At 34.4% G+C, this 25,540-nt stretch overlaps 2 protein-coding genes across 8 annotated transcripts; one reads left to right on the top strand and one right to left on the bottom strand.

Moving 5' to 3' along the window:
• Positions 1-5,761: 5,761 nt before the first annotated feature.
• LOC114286393 (protein SCARECROW) lies at positions 5,762-10,984 on the top strand. The gene is made up of 3 exons (XM_028229560.2): positions 5,762-7,626; positions 7,724-8,142; positions 10,175-10,984. The coding sequence occupies exons 1-3, from the start codon at positions 6,229-6,231 to the stop codon at positions 10,611-10,613; spliced, it is 2,256 nt and encodes a 751-aa protein (XP_028085361.1). The 5' UTR covers positions 5,762-6,228; the 3' UTR covers positions 10,614-10,984.
• A 3,164-nt stretch (positions 10,985-14,148) lies between these two features.
• Positions 14,149-25,148, bottom strand: GAUT7 (galacturonosyltransferase 7). Of its 7 annotated transcripts, none has more exons than XR_014343093.1 (11): positions 24,438-25,060; positions 23,520-23,551; positions 23,362-23,418; positions 23,097-23,185; positions 20,398-20,443; positions 20,174-20,220; positions 19,771-20,072; positions 16,429-16,786; positions 15,790-16,335; positions 14,649-15,069; positions 14,149-14,505 (listed from the first exon to the last, which is right to left on the bottom strand). XR_014343093.1 is itself a non-coding variant. In XM_028234087.2 (10 exons), exons 1-10 carry the CDS (start codon positions 24,583-24,585, stop codon positions 14,788-14,790), a joined length of 1,884 nt encoding a protein of 627 aa, XP_028089888.2. In that variant the 5' UTR covers positions 24,586-25,148; the 3' UTR covers positions 14,149-14,787. The 7 variants fall into 7 exon arrangements, 4 of the variants coding, with proteins under 4 accessions (XP_028089888.2, XP_028089891.2, XP_028089889.2 ...); XR_003638917.2 differs by having other exon boundaries at positions 23,120-23,185; positions 24,438-25,048; XR_014343092.1 differs by having other exon boundaries at positions 14,649-15,066; positions 23,120-23,185; positions 24,438-25,048.
• Positions 25,149-25,540: the final 392 nt, after the last annotated feature.

The following is a 25,540-nucleotide window of genomic DNA, read 5'->3' as shown; positions in this document are numbered from 1 at the left end:
CATATGCAACCAAAGGACACGTCTAATCATGTCAAGAGATTTGAGTGGATGCTCATCAATCTTTGTTCTTGTAGCAAAACAATGCATTCAAAAAGTACCCACAACAACAATGTGCATGGTTTCTACCCGATGCAATTAATGGAGGTGGACCACTAGAACAATTTGAAGCCCCACGTACACAGAAATATTACGAAAATTTGGTTTGTACTTAGAGATGTAATTTTTTTTTTTTTTTAAAAGTTGAAAATTTATCTAGTTAAAAATTTTCGAAAAAAAAGTTAATTTTTTTTTATTACATATCAATCAATTTTTTTTTTCTCTGTCTTCTCTCTTTTTTCACATTTTACATATCAAATTACTTTTTCTCTTATACTTATTTATTCAACTATAAAAAATAAAAATTATTTCAAACTCCAAACTATTTTCAAAATATACAATCAAATAAATTTTTAAATTTTACAAACTCTTTCTGAAAAATTGTTTTTCAAAATTATTTCACAAATAAAAGCTAAATATGGCCTATAAAATCTTTAAAAAGTGATCTCGAGAGCAGTAAGTCCAATTATTCGTGTGATAGGGTTAGTTCAAAATGTGACTTGACTTTTTAGTTTTTTAATTATTTTTAACTTGGGCTATAAAATTTCATTTGGGATGGAATTTTTAATTCTTTTTATTTTTGTGAGAGAAAAAAATAAAATGATTATAATTTAAATATAATATTTTATTTTATTAATTTTTTAACTTATTTTATTTTTTTCTAACTATTTTAACCACGTAACCTCTTCCCAGACGAGTGCACAATTACATGATGTGGAACTTTCCATTTACAATGTGAGATATCTATTTTCATTTTGTGTTTGTTCTTCATATTCTTATTATTATCTAAAAAATGAGTTGTATAATATAGATTTAATTTTGATTCATAAATATGTGTTTTTTTTAGTATTTTTCTAAATTTATAGTATTACTATATATATATATATATAAACAAGTGGGGTGATGATGATGGTTTAATTTGGAGAAAATCAATGATCATTTAGAATAAAATCAAATTATGAAAATCTTAAAATTATATCAAATCAAATCATTAAAATGTAATTTGGTTTGATTTAGAATTTTAATTTTTAAATTTTTTGTTATCATTCACAAAGTGCTTAAAAAATATTGCTCACAGTCTATTCAAAAGTACAATGCAATGCAATATTGTCTTTATCGTGCCCTCCACCAATGAAAAATCACATCACATAAGTGAGTCACTCCTTTATCTCTCAACTAGCTAACAAGATGGGTCAATATTGTTCTACTCGTAAATTCTTTTACTATACTTTCATTGAAAACATAACGTGAATAATATATCACATAGTATTCCGAAATCACCCAATATTTAACTAACTCATTTGTTATTTACAAAACGAGAGATTATTTTGTGGTCATAGAGTAGTGCTCAACACCATGGTAGAGACAGAATTAGAAGAAGATAATAGAGGTCATGGGCCTCCTATTTCTGTGAAGAATGTTGTTTGTCTTATACTTTAAAAAATATATATCTTATTTTTTTTTCTTTCTTCCATTATCTTTTTATTTTTAATTTTTATGTTTGTATACGTGTATACTTCTATATATGGTGCTTTTTTTTTCAATTCAAATTTTAGTTCTTCTATTGATAAAATGCTGATTTCATCCTTGATTATTTGACACATGTTCAATTGTCTTCAGGCTCATAATTTAAACTAATAATAATCAAGTTGGGCACTATGTGTAACTCTATATAATTTTCCTAACAAAGCATGACTTGAAACAAAAGGCTAATGTCATGCATGATGTTTCATGTTTGGTACATAAATAATAACTACACTCAGCATTTTATTATCATAATATGACATATTCATATAAGCATTAGATAATATTAAAACTCATGTGAGATCTATTACAAATGTTGGTCTTTCGTTCTAATCAAGATTAATGTCGGAATTAGTATTCATTTTTATTGATATTTTCTTTGGAATGAGGTAGTAGACTTTCATTTCTCCCCGTCTTCATGTGGCTTCAAATGTATTAATAGAATAATCATATCAAATCCTATGATTGATTATCTTAACAATATAGTGTCTATGTCTAGTAATTTTGAAGAAAACTACAAGAACTATACAAATTCTAGCATTTGATATGAGGAAAACGTTTTCATGTTTTGGAATTTAATATCATTATTATAGGACAACTTGCTATAATAATTAATTATGAATTTTTACTTAAAATTTTATTTAAAAATATCAATGTATGATTCCTTCTATATATGAATTTTATAATTAAATCTCAATTATGTATTTACTTTTGGGGTAAATTCCTTAACTCAATTATGAGTTGTATCAACCTTTTAGGGAAAATTATAATCAGCTTGTTTGGTTCCAGTTTTCAGAAAACAGTTTTCAAAAAATTTCACTTTTTTATTTTTTGTATTTTAATATTTTCAATGAATTTTTTTAATATTTTAAGAAATTTTTTTTAAAAAAATTTTAGGCACACCTAACATAAACACACTTGAAAAGTAAAATATTTGTGAAAAAAATCTTTAAAAATACACTAAATATCAAAGAATACAAAAAAAATACAAAAATTTAGTACATTTTAGTATTTTTGTGTATTTATTAATTTTTAAAATATTTTTTTACAAATATTTTACTATTTAGATACATCTAAGTAAAATGCATCAAAAAAAGTAAAAAAAAAAATACTTAAAATTTAAAAAATATTCACTAAAAACAAAAAAACACAAAAAATCAAAAACTTATTTTTCAAAAAACTGAATTCAGAAAACAGAAACCAAACACACTAAATGATTTTTCAAGATAAATGGTCAAACTACAATTAGCATCAAAAGAATTTGAAAATTGTACTATGCTTTGGGGATTAGATTAGTAAGTCTAAACCTTTAATCCCACTTGCAAAATGCAAGAAATATTAGGCCATGGTTGTTCATTGGATTATTAGGTTGAATGATACTAGGAGTACGGTAAATTTGAGAATTGTTTTGAGAATTAATTATTTTAATTGATATTTTGAGTTTGTATAAAAAAGTGTATAAAGTGATTTTTAACTTTTTAACTATTTTAGCTTATCACTAAAAGAATTCTAAATGATATTAAACCTATACTATTTTTCCAAACAGCCATAAATTATGTAAAACTTATGGAATTATTAATCTAATACCTCACATGCAAAGCTAAACAAAAATCACCTAAGTGTTGCCAAAAACAAATAAACATGTGAAAAAGCCAAAAAAACAGAAGAAAACAAAGAATAAAAAGGAGATCGGGCTCGCTCGAAAATGCGGATGTTGGAGTGGGAGGGATCATCGTAACACTCGTTATAACTACACGTTAAACACCCCAAGACGATCCACACCCCAACACCAAGCAACTTGAGAAAGGGCAACTCAACAAAAACGTCCATCATTTCCCATTAATTATTGGCGACTCTTAAAAGTAGTATATATGTAAACTTAGGTGGTCTAAATTAATTCACTTTAATTAAGTATTTGAAAGACTAAAAACAACACATTTAATATGAGTTGTGATTTTTTATTGATCAAAATGGATAATACCACGTAATATATTAAAACGATTTAATAATTTTGCATCATTTATCACTATCAGTGAATTATTAGATATTCTGAGAATTGCCAATGTGATAATCTAAACCCATAAAGTAGTAGAAAATGTTATGAGTAAAATTGATTAGTGCAACTTTATTAAACAAAAAAGCTTATGATCTTAGATAATTTTTAAGAAAAGTACCATAAATTTTAAATCATTAAAAGAAACTTGGCCATAGATGTTAGATTTCGCATATTTTTCTGGTCATTTATTTTGAGCTTGGTTGTTTTGAAAACTAACCATTTCCGTTGATTTGTTAATTTTTTACGAAAAAAAAAAGTAAAAAAATAAAGAAAAAAGTTGACTTTTTAATCATGACTTTTTAACTAAATTATTCTATTGCCAAACTTGCCTTTACTTTTATTACTCTATCCGTCTTAAAATATTAGTCCTTATTCTATTTTGCATTATTCCAAAATATTAGTCCATTTTTAAAAGTTAAGGATTAAAATAATATGAATTTTCTATTTTACCATTCTTTTAAATCATTAACAACACAAAAAATACAATTATAACAATTGATATTTTTCAAAAAATGTAATATGAAAAGATAATTTTGAAAAAGTAATATTTTTAAAGTGTAATAGTTATACTACTAAAAAAATTAAATTTTTCAAAAGATACTATTATTTTAGGACCAAAAGAGTAAACAATTGAAAAATTAAATTTCCCAAAAAGAAACTATTATTTTAGGACCAAAGGAGTTGCAATTTTTCATTAATATCGCATAAGCCTATTTTGGAAAGGCAATGTTTTAGTAAAAATATTACTAAAAAAAAGTCCAACTCATTTAGCCTCCGTTCGGCAAGTTGATTTGTGGGTTTTTTTTTGGCTATTTTAGTCACAAAAAATAAAATAGGTTATTTTTGTCACAATAAACAAAATATCACATCAAACTTATAATCATTACACTCTTCTCTCACAAAAAAGTTAAAAAAGTCAAAAAACCCTTCCCAAACCAAGCTTTTTAACCCAGGTTAAAATATCTAAAAAGTTAAAAAGTCAACTCACTTTCCAAACGAAGTCGAAGATCGGTCGTAGTTGATTTTTTTAACCAATCTATTATCTTTGGCGGCGTTTGGCAACAATTTTTTTGGGGTTTTTTTTGATTTTTTTTATTAAAAGACAAATTTTTTTGTAAAATCAAAAAAAAAAAAAATCCAAACAAAATATCACATCAAATCCCATAATTATTTTACTTTTTCTCTCACAAATATCACATCCAACTATAAAAAAACTCAACTATCTTCCCAAACACGAAAAAAAATTTCTCTAATAATATCTTACAATTAAAAAAACCTACATAAAAACTCACTTCTCAAACAACCACTTTTTATTGTTCCTTTTTTTTCTTCTTTTTATTATATGATTGGTATAATCATTTGAAGTCTTGTTCTATACGTTGTTATTGATTGATTTAAAAGGTTTTAAGTAAATATATTTTTTAATTTTTATAAAAAAATATGTAAAAAAATAAATATTAATTAATATGACCTAAATAAATATACTTATAAAAAAAGGGCAAATTACATATACACCCCTCGAGGTTTGGTTAAATTACAGATACCCCCCTGAGGTTTCGGAAATTACATCCCGCCCCTTGAGGTTTGTATTTTCATAACAATTTACCCCCTGAGGTTTATATTTCATAACAAATTACCCCCTAATTTCTTATGCAAATATAGCATTCAGGGGGGAATTCGTAATTTTTCAAACCTCAGGGGGTATTTGTAATTTAGCCAAACCTCGAGGGGTGTATATGTAATTTGCCCTATAAAGAAAATAAATACACTTATATACTTTAACTCAAACAAGGCTTTAGGCTAAGTTCGACATCTTTAAAAAAAAAGTTGAAAAGTTAAAAAAGTTATTATAATATTTAACTCAAATCATCTTATTTAAATCACATCACTTCTTTATTACATCACTTTAAACCCAACTTATATTTTATAAAAAGTCAAAAAAATATACTTATTTTAAACATTCCAAACAACCCTTAATATGAGTATTTTCTATATTCTCAAAAATAGTAGTAGGAGACTATTTCCAAATAGTTTCCCACTGTTTCCCTTTCCCTCAAACCCTGCTCTCACCACGCACAGCTTTGCAGACCAGCTTTTGGCTACTAATTTCTCTTCCGTCTTCCTTCTGAGTCACATCATTAGTTGTGGGAGCACGAAGCTCTAATTGTATATAAATGTCAACCAGTCTCCACTCCGCCGCCACAAACCAACACTCCACCACCACACCGCCACAACCCAGCCCCACCACCTGTCACTCATTTCTCTCTCCTCATTTTCCGTTATGAAACAACAGATACCTCCAAAAGGCAAGCCATCGAAGTCATTAAAATAACCATAAAAGAGAGAGCCTTGGAGGTCGTGTTGTTGTCGTCGAGACTTGAGAAAGCAAGAAGAGAGAGAGTTGCAAAAACGAAGAATCCCAATGCTCCTGTCCCAGTCTTTATAACCATTATCTCCTTGGATCATCTCTGTCTCTTCAATCCAAATTGCACTAGTTAGAAAATAAAAATCCTCGTCTAACTCTATGAAGACCAAGCTCGAAATCAACCTCCATGGCAACAGCTTGTAGTTCGGTGGTTGATAATAGAGACGATGTTGAGAGTAATAGTACTAATGGTAGTCCGAAACTGACCCGATCAAATTATAGAAATCAATCGATTCCTCTATCCGACGGTAAAATGGTGAGGAAGAGGGCGGCTTCGGAGATTGAACTTCATCCCGGTGGTTACAATAGGTTTCTGCGCCGCAACGCCACCACTTCCACCGCCGTGAATCCTCTCATCGCCGCCACCGAAATGGGCTGTTCTTATTTGAATGGTGATAACAATAACCACTCTAACCACTCACATTCCACCACCCACGTCCTCCCCAACCACTCCACTACTCTACTTTCCTCCACAAACCCTAACGTGACGTCTTCCGGATCCGGGTCCGGGTTTCTGGACCCCCTCTCATCTCATTCTCATCCCCATCTTCTTCTTCCGCAAGACCATCAATCTCAAGCCCCTTCTGTATGTGTTTTCTCTGGTCTCCCTTTGTTTCCGCCGGAGAGAAATCGAACCACCAACTCTACGGTTGCGCCTCCGCCTTCCACCGCCGCAGCTGTTGCACCGTTCAGTGGTGGTTCTTCTATGGATGATGCGGCGGCGAGTACTGCATGGATCGATGGAATCATAAAGGATCTAATTCACAGTTCGAGTCATGTCTCGTTGCCTCAGCTCATTCAAAATGTTCGAGAGATCATTCATCCTTGTAACCCTAACCTCGCCGCCCTCCTCGAGTATCGTCTCCGCTCTCTCACGGAGGCGCCGACGATACCGAGTTATCCGGAGCGGAGGAAAGAGGCAGCGCCGCCAATTCCGCCTCTACTGAACTCATCATGTCAATTATCAAATTCATCTACTCCACATCCGATGAATCAGTACTCGAATTGGGGACAACCACTACCATCACCACCGATCGCCACCACCAGCGCCGCCGTAGTAAGCCAAGGAAACGCCCAGCTCCTCCGTAACAATCCGGCGAGCCCTAATTCTATCACACCGATCATATCAAATCAAGTCGAGCAACCTTCTCAAGAAAAGCCACATCAGGATTCTCCAACGGCTGAGCATTCAACGCCGCCGCCTCCGCCTCCGGCATCAACTGCGATCGTGGCGAGAGAGAAGAAAGAGGAAATGCGTAGGCAGCAGAAGAGAGACGAAGAAGGTCTCCACCTCCTCACCTTACTACTTAAATGCGCCGAGGCAGTGGCCGCCGACAACTTCGAAGAAGCGAGGAAGATGCTGCTCGAGATCTCCGAGCTCTCGACACCGTTCGGTACTTCGGCGCAGCGCGTAGCGGCGTATTTCTCCGAAGCGATGTCGGCGAGGCTAGTGAATTCATGTTTAGGGATCTACGCGACGCTGCCCACCATTCCGCACAGTCAGAAGATGGTGGCAGCATTTCAGGTATTGAATTGTTAACCATCAACTCATTTAAAAAGCTTATGCTTTTTATTCGTTATTAATATTCGTTATTAATGTTATATTATCAACAAAACACTAGGTGTTCAACGGGATCAGCCCATTCGTAAAATTCTCGCATTTCACAGCAAATCAAGCTATTCAAGAAGCTTTTGAGCGAGAAGAAAGAGTGCACATCATAGATCTGGACATAATGCAAGGGTTGCAGTGGCCGGGGCTCTTCCACATTCTGGCGTCGCGGCCTGGCGGTTCGCCTTTCGTGAGGCTGACGGGGTTGGGGACGAACATGGAGGCGTTGGAGGCGACGGGGAAGCGGTTGTCGGATTTTGCGGAGCGGTTGGGGCTGGCGTTTGAATTTGTCCCGGTGGCGGAGAAGGTGGGGAATTTGGATCCGGAGAGGCTGAATGTGAGGAAGAGGGAGGCGGTGGCGATACATTGGTTGCAGCATTCGCTCTACGATGTTACCGGCTCAGATGCTCATACATTGTGGCTCTTGCAAAGGTCAGTCATGCATGCAATATTAATATGCTCATAATTGAAAATTTATAAGTTTTTATATCTCATCATTTTGAAGTAAAATTTGCAAGCTTTTCTTCTACTAGTTACAGTTATAGTTCATCCTAACCAACAATATATAAATAACATAAATTTCATTGTAACATTGGTTGGTGATATGGCTACATACATGATATGCTTGTTGTATTACTTGATTAAAACTTTGAAGAATATCTGATTGGCAAAAATGCTGCTATTTTTTCATGTACATTTTCTTAGATGGCTATCTCTACAGGTTTCACTGTGATATGAAGAAATGTTACATCATTTTTACTCAAATAATGAGTAAAAATTTAAATAAAAACTTTATTTAATATAAAACACAACAATGACAAACACTAAATTTTCACTCAGATCATTTTTTTTAGAAGTTTGACAATTTAGCCTCCGTTTGGGAAGTGGGAAAACGGGAAGTGGGTTGGCTTTTTGGCTTTTTGACTTTTTTGGCTATTTTAGCCTGGGCTAAAAAGCTTGGTTTGGGAAGGGTTTTTTGGCTTTTTGGTTTTTTTGACTTTTTTTGTGAGAGAAGAATGTAATGATTATAGGTTGGATGTGATGTTTTGTTTGTTATGGCTAAAATAGCCTATTTTGTTTTTTGTGACTAAAATAGCCAAAAAAAACCTGAAAAAGCCCTTGCCAAACACAGTATTAGTAAATAAATAAAGCTTCATTTGAAGTAAATATGCGTGTCGGTTATTTGAGCATTCTCTATTTGAAAATAAAATGAGTCAAATTAAATTTGGAATTTTTTAAAAGTGTTTTAACTCACAGTTAAATTTCAGTCAATATTTGAGTAAGGATTGTTTACTCAAATATGGATTTAGATTCAAATTTAAGTGAAAAAAAATAAAAATAAATAAATAAATAAAAAATCTTAAAAACCCTTTCCACCTTTTGATTCAAAGTTGTACCAAATAGGTAGTGGTACTTTGCTCTCGTGTCTTTTTCTTCTTATGTTCTAAAACACTTATGTTGTGTTTGGTTGAGGGATTTGAGGAGGGATTTGGAAAGGGAAATGAAAAAGGTAGGTGAAATATAAATAAAACATGCCTAAATTTCACATAGTTTCACACACCTTTTTCCTTTCCCTTTCCAAATCCCTCTCCAAATCCTTCAACCAAACACACCGTTATAGTTGCTTATTCACGTTATAATCTCAAAAGCATGAGAATCTTGAAGGCTAATTCAACGGTTGCAAGTGTTGTACGGCGCGAAGAAAATGAGAGGAAAAAAAAAAACTTAAGAATAGAGAATCTCATGTTGTTTGTAATTAAGTGTAACCCATTCTTTTACCATAATGAAAGGAGACCATTTTACAAACTCAAAATCCCAAGGGTAAATATTTAATGGCATGCGCATGACAACTTTGTTTATTGGAAAGTATGGGAAAACCAAAATTTTCAATCACCGAAATCACTGATTTGAGAAAATGTTTACCGAATTTTTTTCTCACTGAGGTGATTTTAGTGAACGAAAATTTTGGTAATCGTAGAAGCACTGTTATTTATATACCCTTTTGCTACTTCCAAATGCTTTTGGGAGTAGATAAAAGAATTTGAACAAAAAAAGTGATGCTATAGGAACAAAATAAAAACATATTTAGATTTTGTAGGGAATGATGTAACGGCATTGTAGGCCTATATCACTTCAAAACAAAGATCATGCCAAGATGACTGTAATTGCAAAAAATACCACCGCTGCATCATTCTAGTAACCAATTTTGTACCCAACTTTCTATTAAGAGCAACTTTTTCCAAACAAAAATTTGAGTTTGACAATTTGAGTATTACATAATTCATATCAAATGAAACTTTTATTCAAATTTTAGTCATGAACAAGATATTGATGTTATATAATGGAGAAACTTTCTTATACCTTTCCATTTTTATTTATTTATTTATTTTTTGTCATATGGGTTACTAACATGGCTAGTTGTGTGTGGTGGACTGGAAAATGTGTGTAAAATTATTATTTTCAGATTGGCACCAAAGGTGGTGACAGTGGTAGAGCAGGACTTAAGCCATGCAGGTTCATTCTTGGGAAGGTTCGTGGAGGCCATACACTACTACTCGGCTTTATTCGACTCGTTAGGTGCAAGCTACGGGGAAGAGAGTGAGGAGCGGCACGTGGTGGAGCAACAACTGCTGTCGAGGGAGATCCGGAATGTTCTGGCAGTTGGGGGACCATCCAGGACTGGGGAGGTGAAGTTCAACAACTGGAGGGAGAAGCTTCAGCAGTCTGGCTTCAAGGGAATCTCACTTGCTGGAAATGCTGCGGCCCAAGCCACCCTCCTCCTTGGGATGTTTCCATCTGATGGGTACACCCTAGTGGAGGACAACGGTGCCCTCAAGCTCGGTTGGAAGGACCTCTGCTTGCTCACCGCATCTGCCTGGCGGCCTTTGCCTTTTCATACATAACGCCACCATGATAGTCTCGGTCTCTTGTCTCAATGCACCTTCAATTATTGAATTATATGAGAATTTTGAGATATATAAATCTCGAGACATGATTCAATGATTATAGGTACATTAAGATAAAAAGAGAATTTAAGAATATAAGATCTTGTGCCTTTCTCTTTTTATTTTTTTTGTATTTCCATGTCGAGTCAATAGTCATCAAGAATTGGGCTTTGGAATCCAAATGCTCTATTCCAATTGTATTGGGCTCATTTCCTTGGATTCATGGGTGTTTGGAGACAATGTTTCCAAAGTTGTCAACTTGGGCTCCATAGTTTGTCTCCTCAATATTTCAATTTTGAAGGTAAGGTGGTGTTCAAATGTTGGGTAAATGTTAAATTTCATATATCACAAGAAATATTGGATGTGAAAAGGAATTATTAGAAAGTGAGCATAGATCATCTACATCATAATTAGTTTCATATTCATTACATATTGATATTGTCATGTTCTCAAGTATGAATTAGACACTGGTGTACAAAGAATGAGACAAATGAGTAAGTCTCCACTTTCCCTCAAATAATCTTTCAAAGTTATTAGTGAACTAACTCAATAGAACATTTTATTTTGTTATTCCGCAAAGGGAGAATTTTATTTTTACCACCAAGTCTCAATATTTGTATTTAATTCCATCAAATCCTATTGAAAATAAATTTTAATAAAATTGTAGTTAAAAATATTTTTTTTGTGATGATTTTTTACAAGTCGTTAAAAATTGACAATTAGTGATTTTTTTTGTCACAGTTTTCATAAACTGTTGTTAAAACTTACAATTTATAATATTTTTCTGTGATGAATTTTTCAAGCTATCGCCAAAAGTTGTAAATTAGTAACCTTTTTTTTTTTGTGACTATTTTTTTAAATTGTCGTTGAAAATTAATAGTTAGCGACGTTTTTTAATAGTGTTTAATGAAAAATATCATTAATTATTGAGAAATGCCTGGTAGCTCGAAAGGAAGGGGGCTCGAATGGCCTGAATGCCTGGCATCTCTCTCTGTCTCTTTCTCTCTCTCCTCTCTATCTCTCTCCTTTTCCAAAAGCATCCCTGTCATCCCTCTTTGCAAATTTGCCTTTCATCTTCTCTCTCTATATTTGTATATATAGCTATTTATGTGGGGGTTTGGTTTTTATTTTGGGTTTACAAAAGAAGAATGAAGAGGAGGAAAGAGATTTGTAGTTGTGGGTTTGATTTTGGATGTGGTTTTGATTTTGATTCTGAGTTTGGATTCAGAAAAGAATAGAGGAAAGAAAAGGGTTTGAGATTTGCTTGACAGAAGAGGTTTTGTTCTTGGTGGATTGGGTTGAAGAAATTATGTTGGTGAAAGAACAATGGAATGTGAAGATAGCTTTAAAGGTAGGGATTAATGGTGGATTTTAGAGCAAACAAACCCAACACCACCCTCCCTCTCTCTTTTTATCCTCTTCTCTGGATTAATTGTGGCTTGAATTTTAGAGAGAAAAAGTGGGTTTACTTCAAATTTGCTGCTTTCTCTCTTTAAAAACTATCAAATCCACTTCAACGGCTTCCTATTCGGTCGGTGAAGCCATCTTCGGCGTCCTCTCTTCCTGTGTTCCTTCTTCTCCTCTATTTTTGTCGCTATCGCCTGGGTTTGGTTCTCAAACCAGTTTGAAAGAGAAAAGAGAGAGGGAAGGAAAAAGGAAAAAAAAAATTAAAAAAAGTGCCAAAACGATGTCGTTTTGGCACTTCGAGTCATTTGGGGCAGCCAATTTCGAGCTACCCAGCAGAACTGTTATCATAGGACCTACTAGACAATAAATCCATTTATTAGAACTTACACATAAGTTTTTTAAAAAATAATGCTATCATAAACCTAACATAGTTACTTAAGATATTGAGGTGATGGCCAACTAAAACCTCACTTGTTGAAAAATTAAAGTGAACTAAGGTAGGAAGTTAAGTCCATTGTCATAATTAAGATTTCATTGGATTGAACACTACACACCACACTACAAGATTTAGGCCTTGTTGGAGAATATGTTATATTAGTAATTTTTTAACTTTTTACGAAAGATGAACAAAAACAATAAACAGGATGATGTGATAACTTATAGTGATTTTTTAACTCTTTGACTTAATGTGATTTAATTTTATTGTGATTTTTTAGCGTATCATATATACTAACACATTAATTCTAGGACATTGTTATACAAGTCCAAAAGTTAGATATAATTTTCAAAAGCCTAATGATGTGTCAATCAATTAACATAGCTTAGGTAACATTCTCTCACTCACGTGATATTGTTGGATCGGGCTTTCGCCCATTGTCCAAGATTCCCCACTGCTGGCCCCCGTGGGAGTCCGGACCTTGTCTTAGTCCCAGTGTGGCTGATCATCCGAAAAGACCAGCTAAGCATCATTGGCTTGGTCAGCCTTTACCTGACCAACTACCTAATACTACGCAGGCTCATCAAACAGCGCTTTTTAGCTTTCTTCAGGATTTGGCCCGAACTGTTCAGCAGATTCCCACACATTACGCACCCGTTCGCCACTTTGTTCTCAACTCTTCTCACCTCCTGGGTGAGACAAGCTACCTTTAGCTAGGGGCCTCTTTTCCTTCTTCTCTATCATCAATCAATCATATCATTTACATATCACTGAGTTTAGAAAGTGAATTTGTATATCATTTTTCTTAATTGCAAGTAATCTACTTCAATGGTTTAGGTCCTATCATATGGTGGTTAATCATATTGTAGTTACTTGGATATGTAGCTCACTTCTCTTTATCAACAACTATGAAGACTTTATGGTGAATTTATTAGAAATCTCAATTATTTTATCAATGCTATTTGAACGGTTGGATTAGTTGGGAATATGAGGTTCACAATAGGCTTCCACTTTAAAGTGGTGACCTCATTCCCTAACAGGAGTAATTTGGAATGAATTAAGCTTTTTACCATGAAAAGGAAAAAGAATATGAAACACCAAATTATGATATCTATTTTTCTGCTACGCAAACTACGTAGTTAGCATGCTTTCAAGATGGAATTGCATTGGACTTTCAACCTTCTCTTCTATAGTTTCCCATTAAGTAGAAAAAAGAAGTTACAACTAGTCAATGAGGAAAAACCTGTAATAGACAACTAATTCTGCATGCATCTTAAATAATATACTCCAAAACTGCCTAATAATTTTTCGTAAATCAATGACAAACAAACATCAACACAACAGAGTACTTGTCAACAATTTGCATTTAATATAGCAGTGTGCACAAAGTATTTCACAAAATGAGATAAGGTTGAGAGGCATGTAGTTGAACCAGCTCATAGAAGTCTGTGAACTCTGTAAACCTGTTATTATCTTCTATATTTCTGCTTTGTTCTCCCAAAAAAAAATAAAAATGAGACAGGATATGAAAAAAAGAGTGAATCCCATTGATCTCACAGGTGAGACCTACCCTTTATCTCACATCTGTCACATTCATTAAAATCTTGTATGATTATAATGCAACTATTCATATAGATCTTAGAAACAAAATTGTCAATGAGAAGCATTTCTCCATTTAACTGGTTCAGAGGGCATGGGAAATACCCCAAGTGAATGACAAATTGCTACTTAGCCTCACTCAAATTTTTGAGACAGTAAGGAAAATAAATCTGAATTGACACAAACTAAAATTAAAATAAAAAATAATAATTATAAAAAACAAAAACAAAAACAAAAACAAAAAAACAGAGAACTGAGCTCTGAAGGGAATCAAATAATTTGTTCTGTCACCCAACAAACATCTATCCACTGTGGTCTTTGATTCTTCAATAGACCTTGCAAATAAGCCCCTCATGTACAGGAAATTAATTCCAACAAAGTAGAGAACTGAGCTCTTCCTCTGAATCCCTACAAAAAAATTGCATTGTCAACCCTCATCAGTTGTGCTCAAGGCATACTTACCGTAGCCGTCGCTAGAACTCTCGCTTCTCTGCTTTGTCAGAAAGTAGTAGACAAAATTTTCTTCCTTATTTATTCACCAAAGAAATTACCTCTGTCAAATTCACCGTAAATCTCAGTTTCTTTCTTGCAACAGATTCCGCCAAAAAACCTAGATCAGGTGAAAATTCTTTCGGACCCTGAAAATAGACGTCACACACACTTCTAGCTTCTTGGACCAGGGTTGTCTATTTATGGGTTCACATTGCAATCACTCAGGAATTGGTTTTCTCGGTTCAGAAACTTCTTCCAGTAGCGTTTATATTTTGGAATGCCAAGTTCTATCCAAGGTTTCATATTCCCGTTAAAATGCAACACTGCAGCCTTGTTAATGGCTTCAATATCCAGACCATAGTCATGACCTAGTCCTGACAACATCCATGTATCATCAAGAGCATGAACTAGGCCTTGAAATGCAAGCAAGCTTGCACGCATTGTAGCTGCTTTATTTAATTCCTCTCCTCTGTTCAGCTGCTGTACAAATTTGACCCCAAAAAAACAAAGAAAAAAAAGAGGCATAGATGAGAGTTTCATTTTTGGAATGTTTAAGCATATATATCATTACACTGGAAAACAAAAACATATCTTAAGAGTTTACCTCAACAGAGGAACTAGATCAACTAGAGAACTTAAATGGTTTAAAATAAAAATAAAAAATTAAAAAAAAAAAGGAAATGAAATTGTGATTCAATGGGAACAACACCGAATAATTGCAGTTTCGGTGCAAATGGATGCAAGTGAGAGTTGTGTCATGCTTTCACTTCCACCATACATAGACTCACTTGTACCTCTATGAAATTTGTCAATTATTTTGAATTGTTCTTCCTAAAATGAAATTTCCCCAAAAAGAAAGTAAGCAAGCAAGAAAGATGCACACAAGGAAGAACGTGCAAAGTTTGCCGGGTCTTGAAACAACTTAAACTAGACTAGTATATCACAATGCAGCAACACTTAATGGATTGCTCCAAAAACAAACAATATTTTAGCACATTTATGAAAAACTAGCCCCTTGTAAGAATTTATAAATTTTAAGTCTCTATAAAACGCTAGTCCCACTCAGATTGGTGACTATTCATAATTTCAACAGAGCCAATTTGAGCTGACAAGGAAATAGAAAATTTATGTAAAATAACTTTTAAAACTAAAAAATAATCCCAGCATAACCACAATTAAAGAAAAATACTCCCCACTCACCTCTTGTACCAATCTCTGAAATGTTTCTGTAAGATTTTGCTCCCTCCACCTAGTTAGATCAATAATATTCAATCCAGACATCCAAGCACAAGAGTTTCTATCAGAAATATTCCCACCCAAAAGATTTTTCAGCTGACCCAACTGCACTGCACAGAACTGAACAGCACCATTCACTTTACCCTCCATATCAAGGCTCCATAGGGCTGACAAATCTCGCTGGACGACAATATCATCATCCAAAACCACTACTCTCTTAAAAGTCGGGAATACCTTAGGAAGGAGATAGTGTGAGTGAGAAAAAACAGATAAGTATTCTGTTCTAACACCAGTTGTAGATGGTTTATCGACACTGTGAAAGGAAATACGAAATTCCTCAGCCAAGGAAAGCTGTAATGGAGTTGCCTTCTCATGGTCATTCAGATTAAGCTCTTCAATGTTCAATACTTGAATAGTGGCTTCCTTGTAAGTATTTCTGAAGAACCATAGCTTCATGGCAAAGTAATTCTCTCCATCCGTAAACACATGAAATACTTGATTTTCGCTCTCCTGAACAAGTATACCAAGCCCATGTCATTGACTGAAAGAAACCAAATTTCAGATTCACAAGAATTTATGCACAATAGAATGAAGTGAACATACTTTTGCATTCATAACAGTTGAGTTAATTACTAGAGATGATGCGAGTACGTTTTTGGAGAACATAACGTAGTGGTGCAATGCTGGATTCATATATTTCTCAGCCCTTGAATGATCCATATCAGGTGGAGGAGATCTGAAATATTCCACAGTTAATCGCATTGACAGACAATGAAAACTTTTTGGCATGGTTTGGACTGCAAGTTGGTAGAGGAAGACACTCTGCTTCATGTGGAAGTTAGATTCGTCCTCTGTCAGATCGACTAATTGCCTCAATTTCTTGTCAACATTATTACAATCCACAGTAACTGACTTTGCTCGGGCTATTACAGCTTCCATCTTCTGTAGTTTCTTTTCAATCCTGATGTAATAGACAAAATCACGCTCAGTATTCTACAGATGACGAAAAGTTGGGCCAACTTATCATGAATCTTGGCAAAAACAGAATCAATATAATGTTAAAGGTCAAAAAGCTTTTTATACATAAGACATGTCAATTCACGACATGGATGGGGTATGAAATTCCTTGCAAGGATGTCTTCCAACTACCCTAAATTCTCAGCTAATGATAAATTTAAGATCAAACATAGTTCATCAAGAACTATATAATATCCATATTATTATAGTGATGGCCTGTTGCCACAACCATGACTTCTTTGGCAGGTGTCAGTTATTGCAGCTGGACAATCGAAGTCAGACAAAATGGTTATGCCATTAACAATAATGAATAGTAACAATGCTAGCAGGCCAACTCCATTATGATTTTGTAGTGTTTGGGAAACAAGTCAAAAAAACAAGCATGTTGCCAGGGTGCAAGTTGAAGTCGAGTGAAGCCTTAACGGCTAGAGACGAAGCTAAGTGGTTGCCAAGTAGTTGGGATGCACAATACCTAGGTGAGGTGGCAAGCAATCCCGAGAGGGCAATCTAGAGGGAGCAATCCGAAAAGGGAGATCCAGAGGGAGTGATCTAAAAAAGGAGATCCAAACAGGACGATTTGGAGGGGTGATCTGGAAAGGGAGATCCGCCACATAAGAAATCTAGATACATTTGCCTATATATGTCTTGGTGAAATTAATTGATTCCACCAAGTGGTTGAACTTGCAATTTTATGTTTTAGTGAAATTGCATGTTGTTTAAAAACTACTCAGGTTAGGAAATTTTGTTTGAGAACTACCTGCCTTCGGTAAAAAAAAAAAAGAAAAAAAATACTCAAGCACAAGTAGTTGTTGAGAGACTAAGACTTGTCAAGTTGAATGGAGTGAAGTCAAGTTAGATAGTTTGATGATCTATGAGGGTTTACCGTACCATAGAAATTAAGGATAAACTACTAATAGGTTCTAATAGTTTAACTTAATTCCCATAAATTCCTATTGATAATAAATCCTAGCAAAATCGTTACTAAAAGTATTTTTTGATGACAATCTTTTGCATATGTCGCTAAAACTTACAATCAGTGACAATTTTCTGTGAAGAATTTTTCAAACTGTTACTGAAAGTTGAAAATTAGTAACCTTTCTTAGTGACAATTTTTTTAAATTGTAGCTAAAACTTATAATATGTGACATTTTTTGTGACAATATTCAAACTGCTATTGAAAATTAACAATTACTGACGTTTTTTAATAGTGTTTGATGAAAAACATATTAATTCTCACAGGACATATTGGACAATAAGTCCACCCAAGGTTCTAAAAAGCGGTTGCAGTCACCGTAACGGTGGCGGTGGCGCAGTTGAGATTGCGGGGTGTAAAGGCCGTAGCGTAACGGTTGCGGTAACCGGAACCGTGAATTTTTTTATTTTTCACACAATTTGAAAAAAACTTACCGATACGCATATTTTTTTTTCCATGATCATATTTATTGGGATTTAAAATAAATATTGGTCAATTTTTGTAAATTTTTAAGTATGATCCAATATATTTCATATTTTTAAATCACTATAAACTGAGTTTTTTACATTTTATTTTAATAATTAATGACTTTATATTATACAAAAACTCAATCACTAACTATTATATATAAGATAAATAATGACAAAAGTAAGAGAATAAATAAGAGCCTAAATATATATACATATTTTAATCAAGCCAAATAGATAATGACCACACTTATTATTATTATTATTATCAAAAAATATATAGATAGACACACACAAACAAAGTGGTTGAGTGATAGCAGTTGAATAGAATAACATAGGTCTTACAGCTTCAACAAATCAATAACATGTTCTTCATCTTCCCTCTTCTCTCTCTATCCCTCTTCCCCCATTTTCAACTTTTTTTTTGTGTGTTTTTTCGAAAGAAGAGTTCGGAACCGTTACGTAACGGTGCGCAATAGGCCGTTACGGCTGTTACAGCACTGTTACAATCGCTACGACAGCTGCTACGGCCGACACACCTGTGAATCTCAATCACACTGCAAAAGCGGCCGTAACGGGTGGCGGTAACCACCACAACGGTATTACGTAACGGTTGCGGCCACTTTTTAAAACCTTGAGTCCACCTATTAGGACTTGCGTCCCCCAAGAATTAAATGATCCCAAGTTAAGTTGACTACAATGAGAAAGAAAAAGCAAAAAGAAACATCGGAAAAAGGTAGAAATTCAAAAGATAGGTATGCTATAATTTGATGTAATGACAAATAAATTAACAAACAAAAGATTGGCCCAAGATAGAACGAGCACCAAAAACGATCCTAAATGGTTGGTTGGTATATGGCTTAGGTGAGTCAAGTCAAGATCAATTAACATGCTTAAGAATCAGTTACCGACCACTACACATGCACACAATGCTATATTGAGTTTAGTTCAACTTCAAGTCAACATATTTACTATAAGCCCTATCTAGCCTAAGCCCAAATTTAGCAGTCCTTCTTGACAACCAACACAGTTACTCAAACACAACAGAATGGATTCAAGTTCAAAAGAATTTGTTCATGGGTCATGTTATGTATGTACAGGAAATCCAAATGACAAAAAAAAGTAAAAAAAAAATTTAATCCAGAAAAGGCAGTGCAAAAAATCATAATACAACAGAGTATGTATAAAAGGACAGAAATCAGACTTTTTTAATAGTAATATAATTTAAATAAAAGTTATAAAAAATTATAAAAAGACCATTAGTATAGGCTTGAACTACAGAGATCAAGTTCAAGTAATGAGAAAATTCATGATATGCATCTTGAGAGAAACTTCTATATTTTGCAAGCATGCACAATTCATATGATACCTAGCAGGTGGACCTACAGGCAAATAGCAGTCACCTCACTGCCAAACAAGAGTTTAGTATTTAATAGCTTAGACCAATGGATAGAATATTGGGTATTTCATAAAGAAGTAGTCACTTACTGCTGTGGGAGATCTGCATCTGTGGTAGTTTCACTGAGAACTCGCTCAAACTCTTGAATATTTTGCTTCATTTCATGGGACAATTTGTCCTGTGCTGGAAGCTTTGCAATACTAGGATAGTAAGCTCGGGCAACATAAAGTTGATCCTTCAATTTCTTCACCATATCGTCTTTCATTTTTTCCTTGTGTTCTTGACGCCATATACAATAGCTCCCAAATTTCACTTCACACGATTTTTCACTCTCATCAATGATACCTTTCATATATTCAGTGACTTCAACCGCAACACCAATTCCAGTGCTCTGAAACAGATTTTAAAATAGATCATGATCTATGACGCCCATGCATTGACCAAAAAATAAATAGCATGATGACTAAACCAATCACTCTAATAAATACGTACATTTGCTTTGGGACGTGGTTTCGGCACATCAGTAGGCACAGTCAAGCCTGCCAATTTTCAACCCCCAACCCCCCCCCCCCCCCCAACATACAAAAACAAACAAATAGATAAGCTAGTAAATAGAAGTGAGCTCCAGTCAACATCTTTATACAGGGTAAAGAACTATCAAAGCAACACTGCAAAGTCCAGGTCATTTATAAGTTGATTAAGCAGGGCAACCATACCAATAGTTTTATTTTCAGCTTCTTTAACAGAGTTTCTCCTAGAATCCTGACCAAACAGAAAAGCAAGAAAATGAGAAAAAACATACAGAACTAGACATAAATTTTGAAGATGATTGGATTATGGTAGAAAGTACAAGACATGTAAATAAACAGACAAAAACAAGACCTGCACTCAACAATAAGAGCATCATAAGAATGGAACTCAAAAACAGTAGCTTTTTCTTTTACAGACAGCATTCGCAGCTCATAACTTGACTGCTAACAAGCAGGTGCTTCAGTCCACATCACAAATTCATAAATTAATGCCAAGTTCAAAAAAAGACACAAAGATAAAGTTTATGACAGTTAGCATCCATCAAAGAAAGAAACAAACATACCTAGACATACCAAGAGAAACAAGTCTGTTATTCGGAGGTCAAGAACAGGCATATAGAACTGCTTCAAGAGAGAAATATGAAAAGTTATGTATCTGTGCCACTACGATATGGACCAGAATAAGAAGAGCCTCACCACAAAACTGAATGCTGTGAAAGTTTAAGTGTTCCATAAATATGGATATAAGAACGCACAACACTTGTGATGTTCAACTCTGCAACTGATAGAAAGGCCTCAACAGTAAAAGTCAAGTTTTGGAGGTTCGGCACTTTATACTAATGGAGTCTGCTTATGGTTGCTGTTACATAGATCTCTAATACTTGGGAATTAATGGTAGAGGGTTTCGTAAACACAATTGGTAGTTTAATTGTTTAAAGTGTGATTTGACTTAAATGCACTAATATTAAAAAATATTAGAGTGGGAGGAACAAAATAACCCACTGCCCATAAAATAAAAAATTAAAAAAATGAATGTTAATTGTAAAAATAACCATAAAAAAGTTAAAAGCCGATTAATAAAACCAGTAAAACAATCATTGTTGATTTTGCAGTGGTTTAGGCAAAAAGGTATGAGTAAAGTTTTTAAGGTTTTCTAGGTGAAAAAGGGGTTGGAATTAGCTCAATGTAAAAGTCTTTAGTTCCAAGATTTATAGAGAAAAGTGGCTAGACTTCTCTAGACAAAATTGATTTTAAGGATCTTTATTGTGAAACTAAAGTCCAAAATGTTTTTTTTTTTTTTTTTTTTTTTTTTGGGGGGGGGGGGGGGGGGTATATGAGGCATGGATACTTACGTATCTGATACTTCCTACATGTATCCATAATTTGAAATTAAATTTTTTAATTTTGAGAAGTATTGAATACTTTTCAAATACTCTTAAATGAAGTATCTAAACTATTATGAAATTGAAATAGTAATAATTCTTGCATAGCATTAGAGTATAATTGCTAGGATAAATACAAGAATAATTTTTCAATACTTTGCTTACTTCTTAGAAATTAAAAAATAAAGAAATTAAAGTAGTACTCTACTTTATATTTAGAATTTACTGAATTGATGATCCTTAATGTGTCATAAATATGTCCTATATTCATAACCATACTTTATACAACGTAAGGATACATATGAAAATATAATGATACTAAAATAGAATTTGATCAATTTGGTGAAGTTCTATGCCAAGTTTTTCAATGTGAAAGAGCACTTCACTATCCTCCACTTAATGCGCGAGACTCATAATGCTGACAAGGACCTCCTCACCTATGTCCACCTTTTTTGTGAAAAAACAGTGGACATCCTAGACCCAATAGCATAAGACAACTCGTGAAGCTCTCTGCATTTAGACAGCATGAGCTCTCATTAAAAAATCCACTTGGTAAACCACCATGTTACAGATTCCGCAAGCCTGCCTCCATTTGGTTGGGAGGATATTGAGGAGGATATTGAGCATGATCGTGTGAGCCCCTCCTCGCCTACCAACCATGCCCAACTATCAAGCTAATGCATGGAAGCTGCGTCAACCCGAACACTCCGTTTATGCAACCTAAAACTCCTTGAGCCCAAGCAATGACAATCAAAGGAAACAGCAAAAGTTTGATCAACCTCCAACCTCCGCTCCTTGTTTCCACGGAGGAGGTTAAGCTTGCAGCCTATGTAGCAAATGGGAAGGTGGCCCTACACGAGGCAAGAAGGCCGGTTTCGAAGAAAGACCTATCCAAACCAAACCACTGCATATATGATTTCTCACTCCATCACCCCATGACGGACTACTAAACATTGAGAAATCTCATCAACAAGAGTATAAGTTGTGCTATGAATTTCATCAATACCACGTGTCCGATGACCGCACTAGTCATACAATGCACCACATCAACGTGGTGGTCATAATGCATACCCTAACACTTGTCTAGAAGTAGCTAAACTACTCCATTATCTTGAATGTTGTACTGCACAACTCATCAACCTAGGGCAAGAGGCATGACCTAGGTGCCGATCAAAAAAACAGAGGCATGACCTAGGTGTGCCGAAGTATTCAGCATCGTGGAACTCTAGTCTAGTGGCTCAAAAGCTAGAGATGGGAGATTCGCCTTGGCGTTGTGCCCAATGTAACTTGACCCTTTGTCATTATTCTCAACCTAGTTCAAACAAAGACCAGCATAAGTGGGCAATTCAGCTCTACAAGAAATTTTCACCTCCTTCAGTTTAACATAGACCAAAGCAAACAAAGGAACACTGCCAACTTTTTAGCCGCAACAAGTTAAACATTAAATATACATTTACAACAATATGATTGATGACTTAACAGTACAAGAAGTTGAGTCTTAACCATCAGAGCAGAATGCAATGAACCTTTGGAAGAGTTGGCATCGATCTGCTTATAAGGGCATCTACTGGTTTGGATTGGTCCGTCTGGGTCTGCCAATAAATAAATGAACAAATGAAGTACTGTAAATTATCTTAAAACAAAAAATTAAAGAAAAATAAGCATCTCTCCTTCTCACAAGTTCAATCTCTTGACAATTTAAATCAGTGAAATTTTCTAAAAACAGGGTGAGTTACAAATTTCTTTGGACCCAAACAAAATATATTACCTTAGTCTGATTGCCGGAGTTTGCCCTATTGTGTTGATCAAAAACTTTAAGAACATTCTGATTCGCCCAGAAAAGAAAAGAAAAGAAAAAATGCATCAATATCAGCAGAAGAAATTTTAAACTGTAGTCTAAATTTATAAAGGCCTTAAAATCCTTACTGAAGTTGAAGTCTGCGGTTCTGTTGCATAAGCTGCAAAAGATACAGAAAAACACTTTAAACAATATAACTACTTTCAACAACAAAAAAAAAAGTTGTAATTGACGGATGAAAGAAGTAACCCTGTCATGCAATAGTTGTGATTTCATGCAGAGAATATAAAGATAAGTACAAACCTATCAGTAGAATCCCAAACAGACTAAGATCCATATCATATTATACGGAGCACAAGTCTACCATAAAATATTACATATCACATGAAAGAAATGCATGAATTCTCTCTATGAGTAAGATTTCCCTAGAAGGGAAAGAAATAGTAAAATCTCACAATTTATGATCAATTTATTCAATATTTACTTTTTTAGGGAACAAAATTTCACATTTAAATTATGTCAGACATTACTCAGATATGGGTGGCAAGAGTAATTTGAAGTATAAAATTAAATACAAATATGATTTGATGAGAGTGTTATCTATGTCCGTTAACTTGATTTTTTTGAATAGATGTTCTACTAGATATACTCCAAAAAGTTAATAGTTTGGATTATCAAAATAGGCCCGTAGCCTGTGCAAGTGATTTCATCTCAAACCAAATAGAAAGAAAAATTTAAAAGAAAAAAAAAAAAATTGGAAGGGCAAGGAGATTTGATAAAATCAAAGGGGAAACCAAAGGCATTCGCAAACTAACTGATCTATAACAGAAATTGAAGAAGCAAAAAATCAGCAAAACAACCACAGACGTTTGAGATCTGAACTACATTGTACAAAATGGAATTCAGTCTCCTTCGGCATTAAACGGATCTGAGATCATCTTTACTAGAATCATTCGAATTTGAGAATTTTTTTACAAAATTAGAGTGATGCATATCATAAGAAAAGATCTAAACAAACAAAGAAACAAAAATGTGGTCAGATTTACCAGAAGTGGAGTGAAAGCCGCTATGGAGACCGAGCAAAAACACGAGAGGAACGAGCATGGAAAGGAAAACAAGGCCGAGCACCGCCACGACCAGGCATCTCCACCGCCTCTTCGGCGGCACAGTAAACGATGAACCACCGCCCTTCATCTCCTCTCACTCCAAAACCTTCTCTCTCCACTTATTTCTTCAACTTTTTCTACGCTGTGTGTGTGAATTGCAATTCAAAACTTCAATTAAAACCTAAATTATGATTCAAATGATGATGATGATTGGGGATGGAAATGATTGATTGATTGTTTGTGGAACTGAGAATTTGAAGTAGCGCCGGTTCTTTGTGATGGGAATCTGATCCGTTGTTCTTCGAATCAGATATGCATTGTTACGCTAGGCATGAACTGGAAAGGAGGAGGAGGAGGAGGAGGAGAAGATCAGAAGAAGGAATTGAAACAACAATGGAATGGGATTGGGCCTTTTTTTTGTCTTTGTTTTTTGAGATCCGAGAAGTTATTGAGTGCGGCGTACCGCATGATTGAGATCCGCACGGCAGCAAACAAGGCACATGCCTGTATGCGACTCTAGGGCCATCAATGAGTACCCTTTTTGGCTTTGGTTGGCGCTATGTGGCAATCACAGTTACAATTCAGGGGGGATTTTAAGTGGGTGAGAGTTGGGGCTTCCGCAGCAACAAAAGGGTTAATTCTTTAAAAATTAAAAAATTCTAACAGATCTCTTATCTAACTTCTTAAATATAAATGTTATTTTAATGATTTTTTATTTGTAAAGAATCACTATAATTCTTTTATATTTGATAAATTTTTATTTTATTTTTTTGAAGGATGCAAAGGAGATGTCCTCCTGAATGTCCCATGAGTGCCTATAGCTGGACAAAAAAAATACCCAAATTAGCCTGACCGGTCGACTGACTGCCCTTCTTTGTTTTCGATGCTTCAATCTGCTACTTTGCTAGTCTATTTTGCACTCTATTTTGGACGTGTTTTGCACTCTATCTTAGGTCTGTTTGTTGGGGAAAAGATTATTTTAATAGAATAGAGAAATAATAGAGAGTTTGTTAAGGGGAAGTACATGAAAAAATGATTCCTAA

Source organism: Camellia sinensis, chromosome 10 (genome assembly GCF_055761805.1).
Source record: "Camellia sinensis isolate YWXY chromosome 10, ASM5576180v1, whole genome shotgun sequence".
NCBI classification, from domain to species: Eukaryota; Viridiplantae; Streptophyta; class Magnoliopsida; order Ericales; family Theaceae; genus Camellia; species Camellia sinensis.
This window is presented reverse-complemented; position numbering and strand designations above follow the sequence as displayed.

What these genes read in the sequence shown, in the direction of transcription:
- LOC114286393 (XM_028229560.2), top strand. Translation starts at nt 6,229, where the DNA reads ATGGCAACAGCTTGTAGTTCGGTGGTTGATAATAGAGACGATGTTGAG. An exon ending in AGATGGTGGCAGCATTTCAG is followed by an intron (nt 7,627 to 7,723) that starts GTATTGAATTGT and finishes ACAAAACACTAG; the next exon opens with GTGTTCAACGGGATCAGCCC. An exon ending in ACATTGTGGCTCTTGCAAAG is followed by an intron (nt 8,143 to 10,174) that starts GTCAGTCATGCA and finishes TATTATTTTCAG; the next exon opens with ATTGGCACCAAAGGTGGTGA.
- GAUT7 (XM_028234087.2), bottom strand. Translation starts at nt 24,585, where the DNA reads ATGAAGGGCGGTGGTTCATCGTTTACTGTGCCGCCGAAGAGGCGGTGG. An exon ending in ACTCCGGCAATCAGACTAAG is followed by an intron (nt 23,186 to 23,361) that starts GTAATATATTTT and finishes ATTTATTGGCAG; the next exon opens with ACCCAGACGGACCAATCCAA. An exon ending in CAACTGTTATGAATGCAAAA is followed by an intron (nt 16,336 to 16,428) that starts GTATGTTCACTT and finishes ATACTTGTTCAG; the next exon opens with GAGAGCGAAAATCAAGTATT.